We start from the raw sequence: 12,249 nt of genomic DNA, 5'->3' as shown, positions 1-12,249 counted from the left end.
TCAGGGCTCATGTCAGTTCTCGCGTGATCTTGTCTTCTCGTCTCTCGCTTCTCTCCACTTCTCTTCTCTCACAGCCCATTTCCTTTATAAATGATCTGTCGTATGTTATATTAACATACTGAATTGTATGAATAAGATGTCCTTATGTCAGTGTTGGAATAAATGATAAAAATGTAACTGCAAAGTAGTAATGCGTTTTTGATACCTTTTTTTGCATTGAATCGTACTAGGATGTTTGTTGAAATTGATTGGCCCTACCCAAAAAAAAATCCACCAGCCGCCACTGGTACCTAGTATAGCACTGTAACTGGGTCAGCCTATACCAGGTCAAACATATTGCTGTTCCAGTAAGTCTTGGCTGTAGATGCTGCAGGGTGGCTTCACTTTTTCAGCAGGAACTTCCTCACTGACATGTTACTTATGAAATCTGCTTCCAGTAAGATTCACAGATTGTATCCTATAATCAAGTTATGTTTGTGTTTTGTGTACAGCTATGAATTTGAAACATCGGTGCGGTGGGTAGTGAACTCAACAATTAACCCCTCTCCTTGTCCGGTTGGCTCACCAGCAGACCTGACTCAAGATGGTAAACTGCCTCAAGTGCCAGCCACAGGTGAGCACTAACACATATACACACTAATGTTGACAAGTAAAGATGTCTGAGATGACTACTCTGATCTTTTCCCTCCAGAATGTGAAGGTGACTCCAACCTTTCGATGTGGATCTATGTGCTCCTGGGAAATGTCTTGCGGGGGATCGGGGAGACGCCTGTTCAGCCTCTTGGGATCTCTTATATAGATGATTTTGCTACTGAGGAGAATGCTGCACTATATGTTGGTAAGAAAAACCTCACACACCAAAAATAAGCAGCACACAGGGGTTCTGTCTAGACGCATCTTGACGTCAGTTGAGCACTAGTTAGATTTCCATGCAACTTTATTGACCCTGAACACTGATATATATATATATATCTCTGTGATCCATTAAGTAATCTGTAAAATGACCCAGATATACTGTATATGCTCTGTATTTACATTTAAAAAAGCCAAACTTGATGTCATCAGATGTTTCACTATAGTTAAGGAGGCAAAGCGTATTTCCAATGTCAACTGGCACCATGGCACCCTGCTGAAACACCCCAGTCAAAATGTATGCCCAGACTAAAAAAGGAGAAGCTGCTGCTTGATGTTTGAATGTTTTAAATTGCCATGCCCTCTCATCGCACTGCCAGCTTGATCCGCATCGGAGGTATCTCAGCATGCTCAGCTGTCGTCAGTCTGGCTGCATACAGTGGGGCTGCACCATGATGCGAATTGTCGCATTATTTGCGTGAAACAATAATTCAAATTTGGCTGCAGCCCTGATGTGAAGCAGCAAACAGACTTCTTCAGAGCACAATACAGTATCTCACAATAATGCCATGCTTGCAATAGGCGGTAAATCCCTTTAGTGTTCTACAATAGCAGATGAGTATTACTGAAGAATAACATGCTTCCTCAGCAAGTCTTTCCCAAGCCCATTAAGACGCATTAAAGCAGGTTTAAAACACATATATAGTGTAAATCAATAGCCTATGTATCTTAGTTGTTAATACAGATAGCTAGAGTCCTAACCGGTTTATGTGTTGTGTGACTCTCTCGTGTGTTTATTATATCCTAGGCTGTGTGCAGACCATTTCAGTGGTTGGACCTGTGTTTGGCTACCTGTTGGGCTCCCTTTGTGCCAAAATCTATGTGGACATTGGATTTGTAAAAATGGGTGAGTTTAAACACAAGTACATGTCTACATAGTTTAAGGCCAGACCCTTATGTGATTGTGCAGACTGACTAGGCACAGTTGATGTCATTAATACCGAATTCACACTAGAGCAGCGGTGAAGTGTGGCTTGTGGCTTGTCTATGAAAAGCTGCGGCGGCCGTTCCCAAGCTCAGCATTCTGCGGCCGTTTGATTCTGTGGCAAAGTGTGGCCAAACAAAAGTTGGGAAAAGTTTAACTTTTTGCAGCGAAATGCCTTGAATCCTGTGACTCCTTTGACATGTTGACCTATCTTACAAAGGATTTCTTCACGCCTGAAACACATGAAAACGCCACAGAAAACAGTAATTATTGCAGCGAGCTGCGCTTTGCCGCTTTGTGAATGGATTTGGAAAACATTTGTTTTTTCTTACATCTATGGAAGCTTACCCATGTTAGAGAGCTTGTTTACAATTGTTGCATAAAGAAATTATTTGGTTTGTTCTGTCAGTTTGTAGACGTATCATATGAAGACACTGTACATGTAATATTAGTGACCAGAATAAATTGGGGAAACCCTTTGTATATTTGGGATTTCACACACTTATTCTGGTCAGATTCAATCTTTTACAATACTGTCATAATGAATTATTAGGCTACACTACTCTGGTGTATTCTGCGACACTTGAACAGATAAGAGCAATCAGAAATGTTATTCGTAAAACTGGTACTTTTCCTACCATTACATATCAAAATGTCAGCTCTGACAAAAGACCTTTTCATTCATAAAACTGAGGCATGATATTATCAGTTATAACCATGGGTGGATCACCAGCAGTGTATGTATGGCTCATAGACTCATAGAACAGGTGTACAAGATTAGCATCACTTAGCTAATGAACAAGGGATGGTGAGGGATAGGAAGGCCAAAGCCCTGTGATAGGCTACAATCAAATAGAGTGCTGCAAAGGGAGGAGAAGAACCAAGACAGAAAAATAGCAAAAGAAAAGAACGGAAGAGAGAAAAGACAGGAAAAAATGAGAGAGAAACAGAGGAAAAGCATTGTAACCAGCAACAGAAAAAGTTAAAAAGAAAAAAAATGGCACCAGAGGAAAGAATGACAAAACATGTCAGGTCAGAAAACCAGTTAATAAACCAATGAAAAATCATTCCTTTAATGAAAAAATAGCTTTATTAAAAAAAAAGTAACCCAAGCCATAAAGGATGACTGTTGTCACTTATTAACCGCTTAACGAAACAGATGAGTACCTACTACAAACCTCCATGTCCGGCCTTTCATTTCAGAAATTGTAATAATGTAAAGGCTGACTACAGCTTGTTAGGGTTGTTCTGATGACCTCTTTTGCGCCTGATAACAAATCTGCCCTCAGTGCTCCATCTTTGCATTCTTTTATTTGGTCATCCAGGCAAATAGAGTGAGTTCAGTAGGCTTTAGAAAGCCTTAAAGGTGCTCAATACGAAATTCAGAGCATATCTATTGCCTCCACACGGCTCTCAACATGGCGACGGCTGAGCCAGCGGCTTGCAGGTAACAATGCTAACAGCCCTGACAGTGCAAACAACGGCAACAGTGCTGACAGAGATACCGATGTTAACCTGGGGGGAACAGGAGGGTAGGTGTTGTCATCAGCTGTAACCGCCGTATGAGAGCAGTGGAGAGCAGCGGCCGCTCACATGCACAAACATGCAATACAAGGCACGTGCTGCCGGCCCGGCGATGCCAACAAAGCACAGAGAAACTCAGATTACAACACACAGAGGGAGAGCAACTTCATTCTTTGCTCAGATTATTCCACTATGTCTTTACATTACAATATTTGTTTGCAGCTATATTCATGCTCTGAATATCATATAGAGCACCTTTTAAAAAGAAAAACTGCATATCACATTATAAAATTGTCCACTAAACCATACATGATCTGTATTGAACCATAAGTGTATCACTGAACATTCATTACATGTCATCTTCTGTACCCCTCAACACAGAAACTATCACCATCACCCCAGCAGATTCCCGCTGGGTGGGTGCCTGGTGGCTGGGTTACCTCATAGCTGGGGTCATCACCCTACTCTCTGCCATCCCTTTCTGGTTTCTGCCCCGCTCCCTGCCCATACCTGGGCCCCAGGGCCCAGAGAAGTGCACACCAGAGCAGACAAGTTTCATTAAAGACCCTCCTCATCTGAAGCACAAGTATCCTGCAGAAGAAAATACTAGTTTCATAGAAATGGCCAAAGGTAAGGATGGCTTTAGAGGTTTGTAGTCATTTAACAATAAAATGTGAATTGTTCTTACTTGGAAAAAAAACATCCGAATCATATAATAGAATTGATATTGATTAATGGATTGAATATTTTATAACTGTGAAGCCCCTAATGTAGAGATGAATGGGCTGTAGAATGAAATGGCTGAACACGCATAGACAGCGCTCCTAGTGACCAAAAGCTCCACAAGCTAAAATTTGAAGTTACCAGGATAGTGTTTTTATTGACAGTGACATTTTCAAATTCTACACATAATTTGCTTTAATTTTGTCCTACTGTCACAAGGCAATACTCCCTCACTTCCTTCTGCTTCTTGTAGACAGAAAGAAACTTCATTTCATAGCAGTAATCAGAGATTGTTACAGTCACTATTACATAGAGATATTGCATATTAAACATTTTCAGACAGGTATGTTTCAACTCAGACTTCTTATCCCTCTACAGACTTTATTCCAACCCTGCGAACTCTGCTGGGACACCCTGTGTATTTGATCTACCTTTGTGTGACAATCATCCAGCTGAACTCTCTCATCGGCATGGTCACCTACAAGCCCAAGTACATCGAGCAGCACTTCAGACAGTCTGCCTCAAAGGCCAACTTTCTCATGGGTATAATACATGTGCTCTGTGTCACATACATTATTTGTGTATTACATCCTGGAAAAATCAGCACATAACAGACCCAGGGAAGGCTTTTCTGCTTAGTTCAGGCTTTTCTTGCTAGTTAGCTCAAATTGATTCTAGTGTCAAATATGTACACAACATACACTGTAAAGCTTACACACATTTAACATGTTTATCATTCTAAATTCATGGGGTTTCTTTCTATAAATCATCTCAGTGTATCTGCAAGTCAGCATTGTTTCCCCAGTTAAATTATGGTATTTTTGCATTTGCTGAATGAAGCAGAAAAGGACCTTTGGAGAAGGGATATCGTTAAACTGGGTCGGGGTTCTAATTCAGCCCACTAACCACCACAGCTGCAGAGAACAGAGCTTTGTGCATATGAAATGAAATATCTAATGAAGTTGATAACATAAGATGAAAGTCTCTACGTACGTATGTGGTCTCATTAAAGGAGATGTCTGCACTGACTAGACTGGCTTTATATGAAAGAGAATACAATATCAGTGACCAGAGAAAATGACATGTAGATAAAAGACTATGTCTTCACATTGATGTTAAATGAAGGTATAAAGGGACTGAACAAATAAAAAGCAGGGCTCTTTTTTGATCAAGGCGACTTGGAATTGTGTAGTCTCATTCCCCCCCTCTCTGTATTAGTTAGTGTGAAAGATGATAGCGGAGCTTTGATGACTATATTTAATCATATTGTCTGTCTCTGTTCAAATCCAGATGTAGCCTTAGAAGCAATACTTCATTTCAGTTAATCTTGATCTTGTGTTTTGCTGTCACTCTTAATCTAAGGTGTGATCAATATCCCAGCTGTGGCACTGGGGATGTTTTCTGGAGGTCTACTGATGAAGAGGCTGAAGCTGAACATCATGGAAGCGGCCAGGTTTGCCTTCGGCACATCTCTGATCGGTTATGTCCTGTCGCTGTTCTTCTTCGCAATGAGCTGCGAGAATGCCAAGGTAGCCGGCGTGACGCTTTCATACAACAGGTGAGTCATAGAAAATCACATGGTGTGTTGGGGTTACTGTTGTTAAATTATATTATTATTCCAAATTCAGGTACAACACAGAAAAATGATTGATCTAACAGACAGGTCATACTGTACATTAAATACACCTCATTAGTGTCTACTTCTGGGATTTAGACATTCAAGTACATCTGATTGGAAGTAACAATGAAATGCTAATTATATACCGGTATGTAATAGCATAATAATAGATTTCCTCTCATGTGTACTTTTCTCTGGCTCTCTTCCAGCATGGATACAATATCGTATGATAAACAATCAGTGTTCGCATCCTGCAACTCAGACTGTGTTTGTTCAGCGAGTGACTGGGACCCAGTCTGTGGAGAGAATGGCATCACATATGTTTCTCCCTGTCTTGCTGGCTGCAGCAGCTCTGCTAGCTCAGGGAAGAACACAGTAAGTTGACAAGGTACTCAAACTATAAGAAATATTACACATGGAAAATTAATTTATTGTATTAAATACCATAGTATTGTGCAGGCTGCATATAGCACAGCTTTGGCTAGTTCACAATATTGGTACATGCTGATTTTGGTGATCTTACAGCAACATATGACTGTTTATGTATATGCAGTATATGCATTGCTGTGTTTATGTGTGTCTATGTCCTGCTATACATGGTCATGCGGGCTATCATGTCTCTCCAGATCTTCTCTAACTGTAGCTGTGTCGGTGTGGCTGGTAATTTTACGGCCAGTACAGGTCAGTGCCCTCACAAGGACGACTGTGACAGGATGTTCCCGTACTTCCTGGCTCTCTCTGTCATCACTTCCTTTATCATCTCCCTTGGGGGCACACCAGGCTACATGTTTCTCATCAGGTCAGATTTAATTTAAAAAAATGTAATGAAAAAGGATTTTTTAAAATACTACATTATCATTGCTCACGCTGCTACAAAGGGTCATATTAGCTTTAATGCCATCATGTCCATTATTTCACTTTTTTCTGGAAGGATTTTTACCAAACTCTTCCCCTCGACATGTTGAATAATTTTGCATTTGATATATTGATGCAACTTTAATTTGGTCACAGATGATTGACCTTTTAGAGCTGTGTTAGTTGGTGCTTATTTCAGAAGCTCTTTTATACCCAGCAAAATGTTGCTAACTGGCATTCAACTTAATATGGCCCATATTTGTAGCAGTGTTTGAGTTAGTCCTTCAGTGACATGTTCAGAATCAATTTTTTTTTAACACAGATTTGTTGTTGAATTCAATCTGTGCACCGCTAATTAGCAGCACTGCAAACCCGCGCCCCGGAGTTGAAAATATAAAAAAATAATTCAAAGTATAGTATGTCAAAGAAAGTCATAGTATGTCACTGTATGTCGAAAAAAGTCATAATATAGCATGTCGAAAAAAGTATTTAAAAAGTCATATAGTTTATCAAAAAGTCTTAAAAAAAGAAAAAACATGCATAGTATACTATGTTGAAAGTTTTCATGAAAAAAAGTTATAGGATAGTATGTCGAAAGATTTCATGAAAAAATAGTCATAGTAGTAACAAAAAACTTTTATGGAAAACTTTCATAGTATATTATGTCAAAAGTTTTCATGAAAAAAGTCATAGTATAGTATACTGTAAATTTTCATTAAAAGAAGTGTTAGTATAGTATGTTGAAAGATTTAATTAAAAAAGTCATAGTGTAGCATGTCGAAAAAAGTATTTAAAAAGTCATATAGTTTATCAAAAAGTCTTAAAAAAAGAAATAAATGCAAAAAAGTCATAGTATACTATGTCTGAAAAAAAACATAGTATGTTGAAAAAATGCAAAAGGGTCATAGCATAGTATGCCGAATAAAAAAATGTATAGTATAGTATGTCGAAAGATTTAATGAAAAAAAGTCATAGTATAGTATGTCGAAAATTTTCAGGAAAAAAATCATAGTATAGTATGTCGAAAATATTGAATGGAAAAATAAGTCATAGCATAGTGGGTCGAATATTTTCATGGAAAAACGTCATAGTATAGTATGTCGAAAGATTTCATGGAAAAATGTCATAATAGTATGTCGAAAAGTTTAATGAAAAAGTAATAATATAGTATGTCGAAATCTTTCATGGAAAAAAAGTCATAATGTAGCTTGTCCAAAAATTTCTTTGAAAAATGTAATAATATTGTATGTCCGAAATTTTAATGGAAAAATGTCATGGTATCTATCGAAAATTTTCACACAAAAAAAGTCATAGTATAGTATGTTGAAAATTTTCTTTAAAAAAGTCATAATATTTTATGTCAAAAATTTTCATGAAAAAAAGTCATAGTATAGTATACTGTAAATTTTCATTAAAAGAAGTGTTAGTATAGTATGTTGAAAGATTTAATTAAAAAAGACATAGTATAGTATGTCAAAAGATTCAATGAAAAAAAGTCATAGTGTAGCATGTCGAAAAATTTCTTTGAAAAACATCATATTGTATGTCGGAACATTTAATGGAAAAACTTCATAGTATAGTATGTCGGAAATTTTCATGAAAAAAAATGATACTATAGTATGTCGAAAGATTTCATGGAAAAACTTCACAGTATAGTATGTCGAAAATGTTCTTTAAAAAACGTCATATTGTTAATTGTTATTGTTAATTGTCATACTAAGTCGTCAAAACTTTGAGAACCCCTTGACTAGAGGCTAAATTGTTCTGCACCACAGTACCCTCTGCTGGATGACACTCCACTTAACACGGGGACACCTTTATCTCGATATGACATGCAAACACATACAAGACCTCCTGAAGCCATATTAGCTGATCCTGGTAGAATGCACTGGTCTCACTGGAATTAACTTAGTGCACTTCATGTGTTTCTATGCCTTATAGTACTGTCAGTACAATAAAATGAATTATTCATTCCTAATGGATTAGTTGAAAAGTCCTTTTTATGTTATAGAACGTGCATTGTTTACATTCTCTGTGTACATAGGTTTGACTGAACTCGAGATTACTACTTATTTCCACCTCTTTTTTCTATAATTAAGGAGTTAGAAATTAACTTGAGTTAACCTTGAATGAGCAATGTTTTGTGCTGTAGATATGACGTTCTACTTTATAACCAGTTTCTGATGTTTCCTGAAAAATTTCTGCAATTTCTCATCATAAAGGTGCATCAAACCACAGCTGAAATCTTTGGCATTGGGTTTCCATGCTCTGGCAACACGTACCCTCGGTAAGTCTCAATCTTCTATCGAGCATGTTCGAGTAGCTCAGGGCTATCATGCTAACCTTGTAAATGTGTTACCCCGATTTATTGATTTGAATGTTTATTCTGACTACTCTGAACAGTAGAATCTGTTTCAGTTCTTGGTGATGTGTTGTGAACATATGTTTTTGGTCTTGCAGCCGGGATCCCAGCACCCATCTACTTTGGAGCAATCATTGACACCACATGTCTAAAATGGGGTCAGAAGAGGTGTGGAGGCATAGGAGCCTGTAGGATCTACAACACCACTGCATACAGGTAGTAATCACATTCAGTCTTTTGTGGATCGTTAATTTTCTGTATTTGTAAGATTCAGTTAATATCACAGTCTCAGGGGGGTCTACTTCAGGCTCAGACTTTTTATATTTTATGTGGCAATGACCTATGGAGGACCACGAGAGTCACGGAAATATTAATAAAGCATTTAAAGGGACTATTTGTAACTTTGTACACGCATAAATGTAGCGGGTCGTCACACATCATGCGCGCTCGCATATGCGCGTTCGCGTGTAGCCGCTGTACCCTCCTCCTCTGCCTGCTCGCCTTCACTCAGACAACTCAGCTCGCTCCACCTCTAGACGTGAACGCGCGCTCACTCCACACTGCAGAAGAGTTACTTTAGCTCTGAGAATATCTAGTGAATGTACAGGGGACGTTTGTGCAGAAATAACTGCTGCAGCTCCTCCAGACCAACAGAGGTTTCCCGTGTCTTGTGAAGTGACGGAGCTTTACGTTGTCTTCTCGTTACCGACCGGGTGCCGGTGTCTCCTCTGCTCTCTCCGGCTGCGGGCAGAGAGAGCAGGGAGACACGCTGGAGAGCCCCGCTGCCTCAGCCTGCACTTAGGCAGGAAAAGCCAACACTAGGATCAGATCTAAATCATGTTCATGGAGAGACCTTCGTCTGGTCAGCTAACATTACTGCCAAGCAGCTGAAATATAGAGTGATATTGTGGTTTTAGCTGACGTGTGTCGCCTCACTGTTTTGAGTGATGCTCGTTCAGGTATATTGAGAGCGAGCAAGCGCGAGCCCGACGCTGACTTTCGTTGATTTCACGGCCACAGGTGTCGCTGTTAAGAAGCATTTCTGAAAGTTACAAATAGTCCCTTTAAATTCCATTATTTATTTATGAATTAATTCATGTATTTTTTAAATTATGTAGTTATTGACTGTTTTATGGTGTTTTTGTAAATCCCTTTTTAATTTGAGACACATATTTTTAGATTCAGTGTAGCTTACACTTCCCGATATTGTCCGCAAATATAAGTCCATAAATCCACTCAGAAATCATAGAAAAAAAGACGCTCCTTATGACTGCAGAACTTGCCTAAAAATCATCACATTGTTAAGTTTTCTTCAATATCAAAGAAATCCGGTGATAGTTATCTGTGCATCCATGAGTACATTGTTGTTATTTATGGTTTTCTGACATGTCCTTTCTCTCCCCCATTCCATTCCTCCTCCTGTATTGTCAAAAGAAACCTAATCTTGACCAAATCAAGTTATATTTTTTTACGTCTTTACTTCTCAGGATAGCATACTTGGGTCTGACTATGAGCCTGCGGACTATCTCGTTTATCATTTGCATCCCGGGCTTCTTTCTGCTCAGACGACAGCTGAGGAAGGAGGAAAGAAATGCCATCCACGGAGCTCTGGCCAACGACGGAACAGAGCTGGAGGCACTTAGGAAAGACGAGTTTGTGATTTCTAATTCTGACCAATCCCAACAAACGGTAGACAACAGCACGGACAGGGAGACGCGGCTGTGACCGATCCAGCAGAACTGACCCCCCCTCGTCTCCGTCACAGACATCACAGGTGAACAAATGCAACCATACACACTCAAGTGAGATTTGCAGGGAATCACGTTTTATCCGATCATCTCATATAAAGCATCAATTCTATATTTGTACTACTGGACCTGTGAAGGCTTTGTGAATTTGACAGAACATTTTATATAACTGAAGTATTTCTTGAATGTACATGCTGTTATTTTTTTTGTTTTCAATATAACTATATGTTTCTGATTTTAATGGTTGCACAAGAGATTAGATGGGAAATGTGACTTGTGCAGACTACAAAAAAAAACAGTACAATTCTGAAAACCAGCACTTATAAAGCTGCCTCTTTGGATTTTCCTCTCAAATTAAGTTTTTCTTCCTGACATCACAAGAGGAGAAGTGGCCTTATAAACCAGAGGCACGACACTAAATTAAAAAAAAAAAATATATATATATATATAATTAAGATAGAGACAATTAGGCATTCAGGAAGTGAGGATATATTTTTTTTTTCAGAATTTTAAATAGAAAAGATAAACGGGTTGTTGTGGAAATATGTGTGTGAACACGTATTTCAGTAACTTTTAAAAGGCTTGACAGTTGTTGATATGACGTATGTGCCTCATTCACACAACAGTTACCTCTAACTCATATGTTTCACATTTTGAACAGATCTCTTTACACTCACTTAAAAAAAGTTAAATTTTTCTAACTGACTCTAAAACGTTTTTTATTTTACTTTAAGCCCAAAGTCAGGTCTGACTGTATTGCAATTTGTGTTGTGTGCTTTCTGGATGTGAACTTGTTCCTTTGGTACTCATACTCACTAAAAATGGAAATTGTATTTCAGTGAGATTTGCTTTCCTGTTTGTCTCGTGGAGGCTGCTCCATATTTGTATACCTTCAACCAGCACCAGCCCCAATTAACTTGTATTGAAATCTGGTATTAGAAAAGAGAAAAACATTAAGAGTGCACAGCACATTAAACTTTATCATGACACTGATCGTTGGCTTAGACTGAATTTGCTCACCTCAGTAGGCTCTGGTATTGAAACGATGATGGTGGAGTTGAATGCTTGCTCTTGTATCTGCCATGTTTTTTTGCCTTGGAAAAGGCACAATTTGTACTGTTGCAACATTGATAAGAGATATACTGTATGTTGTTCCATTCTTTAGGCAAATGACCCCCATTAAGTATCGCCACAGGAAATGTGCATTTATGTTGCTGATGTGTATAAGCTCTCCAGCCATTGCTATACGATATGTTTCACTGGTCAGTCTATTTTTATGTTGGGTATTTTTGCGTGTGCATGAACTCTTGTGCCAAAACCCACAAACAGAAAGATCATGGTCTACTCTCAGGTTTTTCCGATGAAGCTTCATCCCATAATCACAACCCATTTCCTTGAAATCTGTCAAAATAATTTCTAAAGTAAAATTTTGTCTAGCTACTGTATCTCAAGACAATTGTTTTTTGTTTTTTAAATATTCATTTTGTCTTTGTAAATGTATAGCATATCATCATTTTATAAGACTTTATTTCCCGAATGGATAAGTACCATTGTGGTGACTGAATCGTCTTTTCAATTCAGG

At 38.4% G+C, this 12,249-nt stretch overlaps 1 protein-coding gene across 4 annotated transcripts in view; it reads left to right on the top strand.

Moving 5' to 3' along the window:
• LOC141771550 (solute carrier organic anion transporter family member 1C1-like) overlaps positions 1 to 12,139 on the top strand; it is a 33,863-nt gene extending 21,724 nt beyond the window's left edge. For all 4 annotated transcript variants that reach the window (XM_074641945.1, XM_074641946.1, XM_074641948.1 and 1 more), the window contains 11 exons: positions 492 to 613; positions 692 to 838; positions 1,661 to 1,759; positions 3,743 to 3,991; positions 4,463 to 4,627; positions 5,447 to 5,642; positions 5,912 to 6,077; positions 6,329 to 6,501; positions 8,780 to 8,844; positions 9,018 to 9,135; positions 10,407 to 12,139. In XM_074641945.1, coding sequence (XP_074498046.1) covers positions 492 to 613; positions 692 to 838; positions 1,661 to 1,759; positions 3,743 to 3,991; positions 4,463 to 4,627; positions 5,447 to 5,642; positions 5,912 to 6,077; positions 6,329 to 6,501; positions 8,780 to 8,844; positions 9,018 to 9,135; positions 10,407 to 10,644 — 1,738 coding nt within the window. In that variant the 3' untranslated portion in view covers positions 10,645 to 12,139. The remainder of the gene's footprint in view (positions 1 to 491; positions 614 to 691; positions 839 to 1,660; positions 1,760 to 3,742; positions 3,992 to 4,462; positions 4,628 to 5,446; positions 5,643 to 5,911; positions 6,078 to 6,328; positions 6,502 to 8,779; positions 8,845 to 9,017; positions 9,136 to 10,406) is intronic.
• Positions 12,140 to 12,249: the final 110 nt, after the last annotated feature.

This window comes from Sebastes fasciatus, chromosome 7, assembly GCF_043250625.1.
Source record: "Sebastes fasciatus isolate fSebFas1 chromosome 7, fSebFas1.pri, whole genome shotgun sequence".
In the NCBI taxonomy this organism is placed as follows: Eukaryota; Metazoa; Chordata; class Actinopteri; order Perciformes; family Sebastidae; genus Sebastes; species Sebastes fasciatus.
The sequence above is the reverse complement of the archived record's forward strand: the minus strand, read 5'-3'. Positions and strand labels throughout refer to the sequence as shown.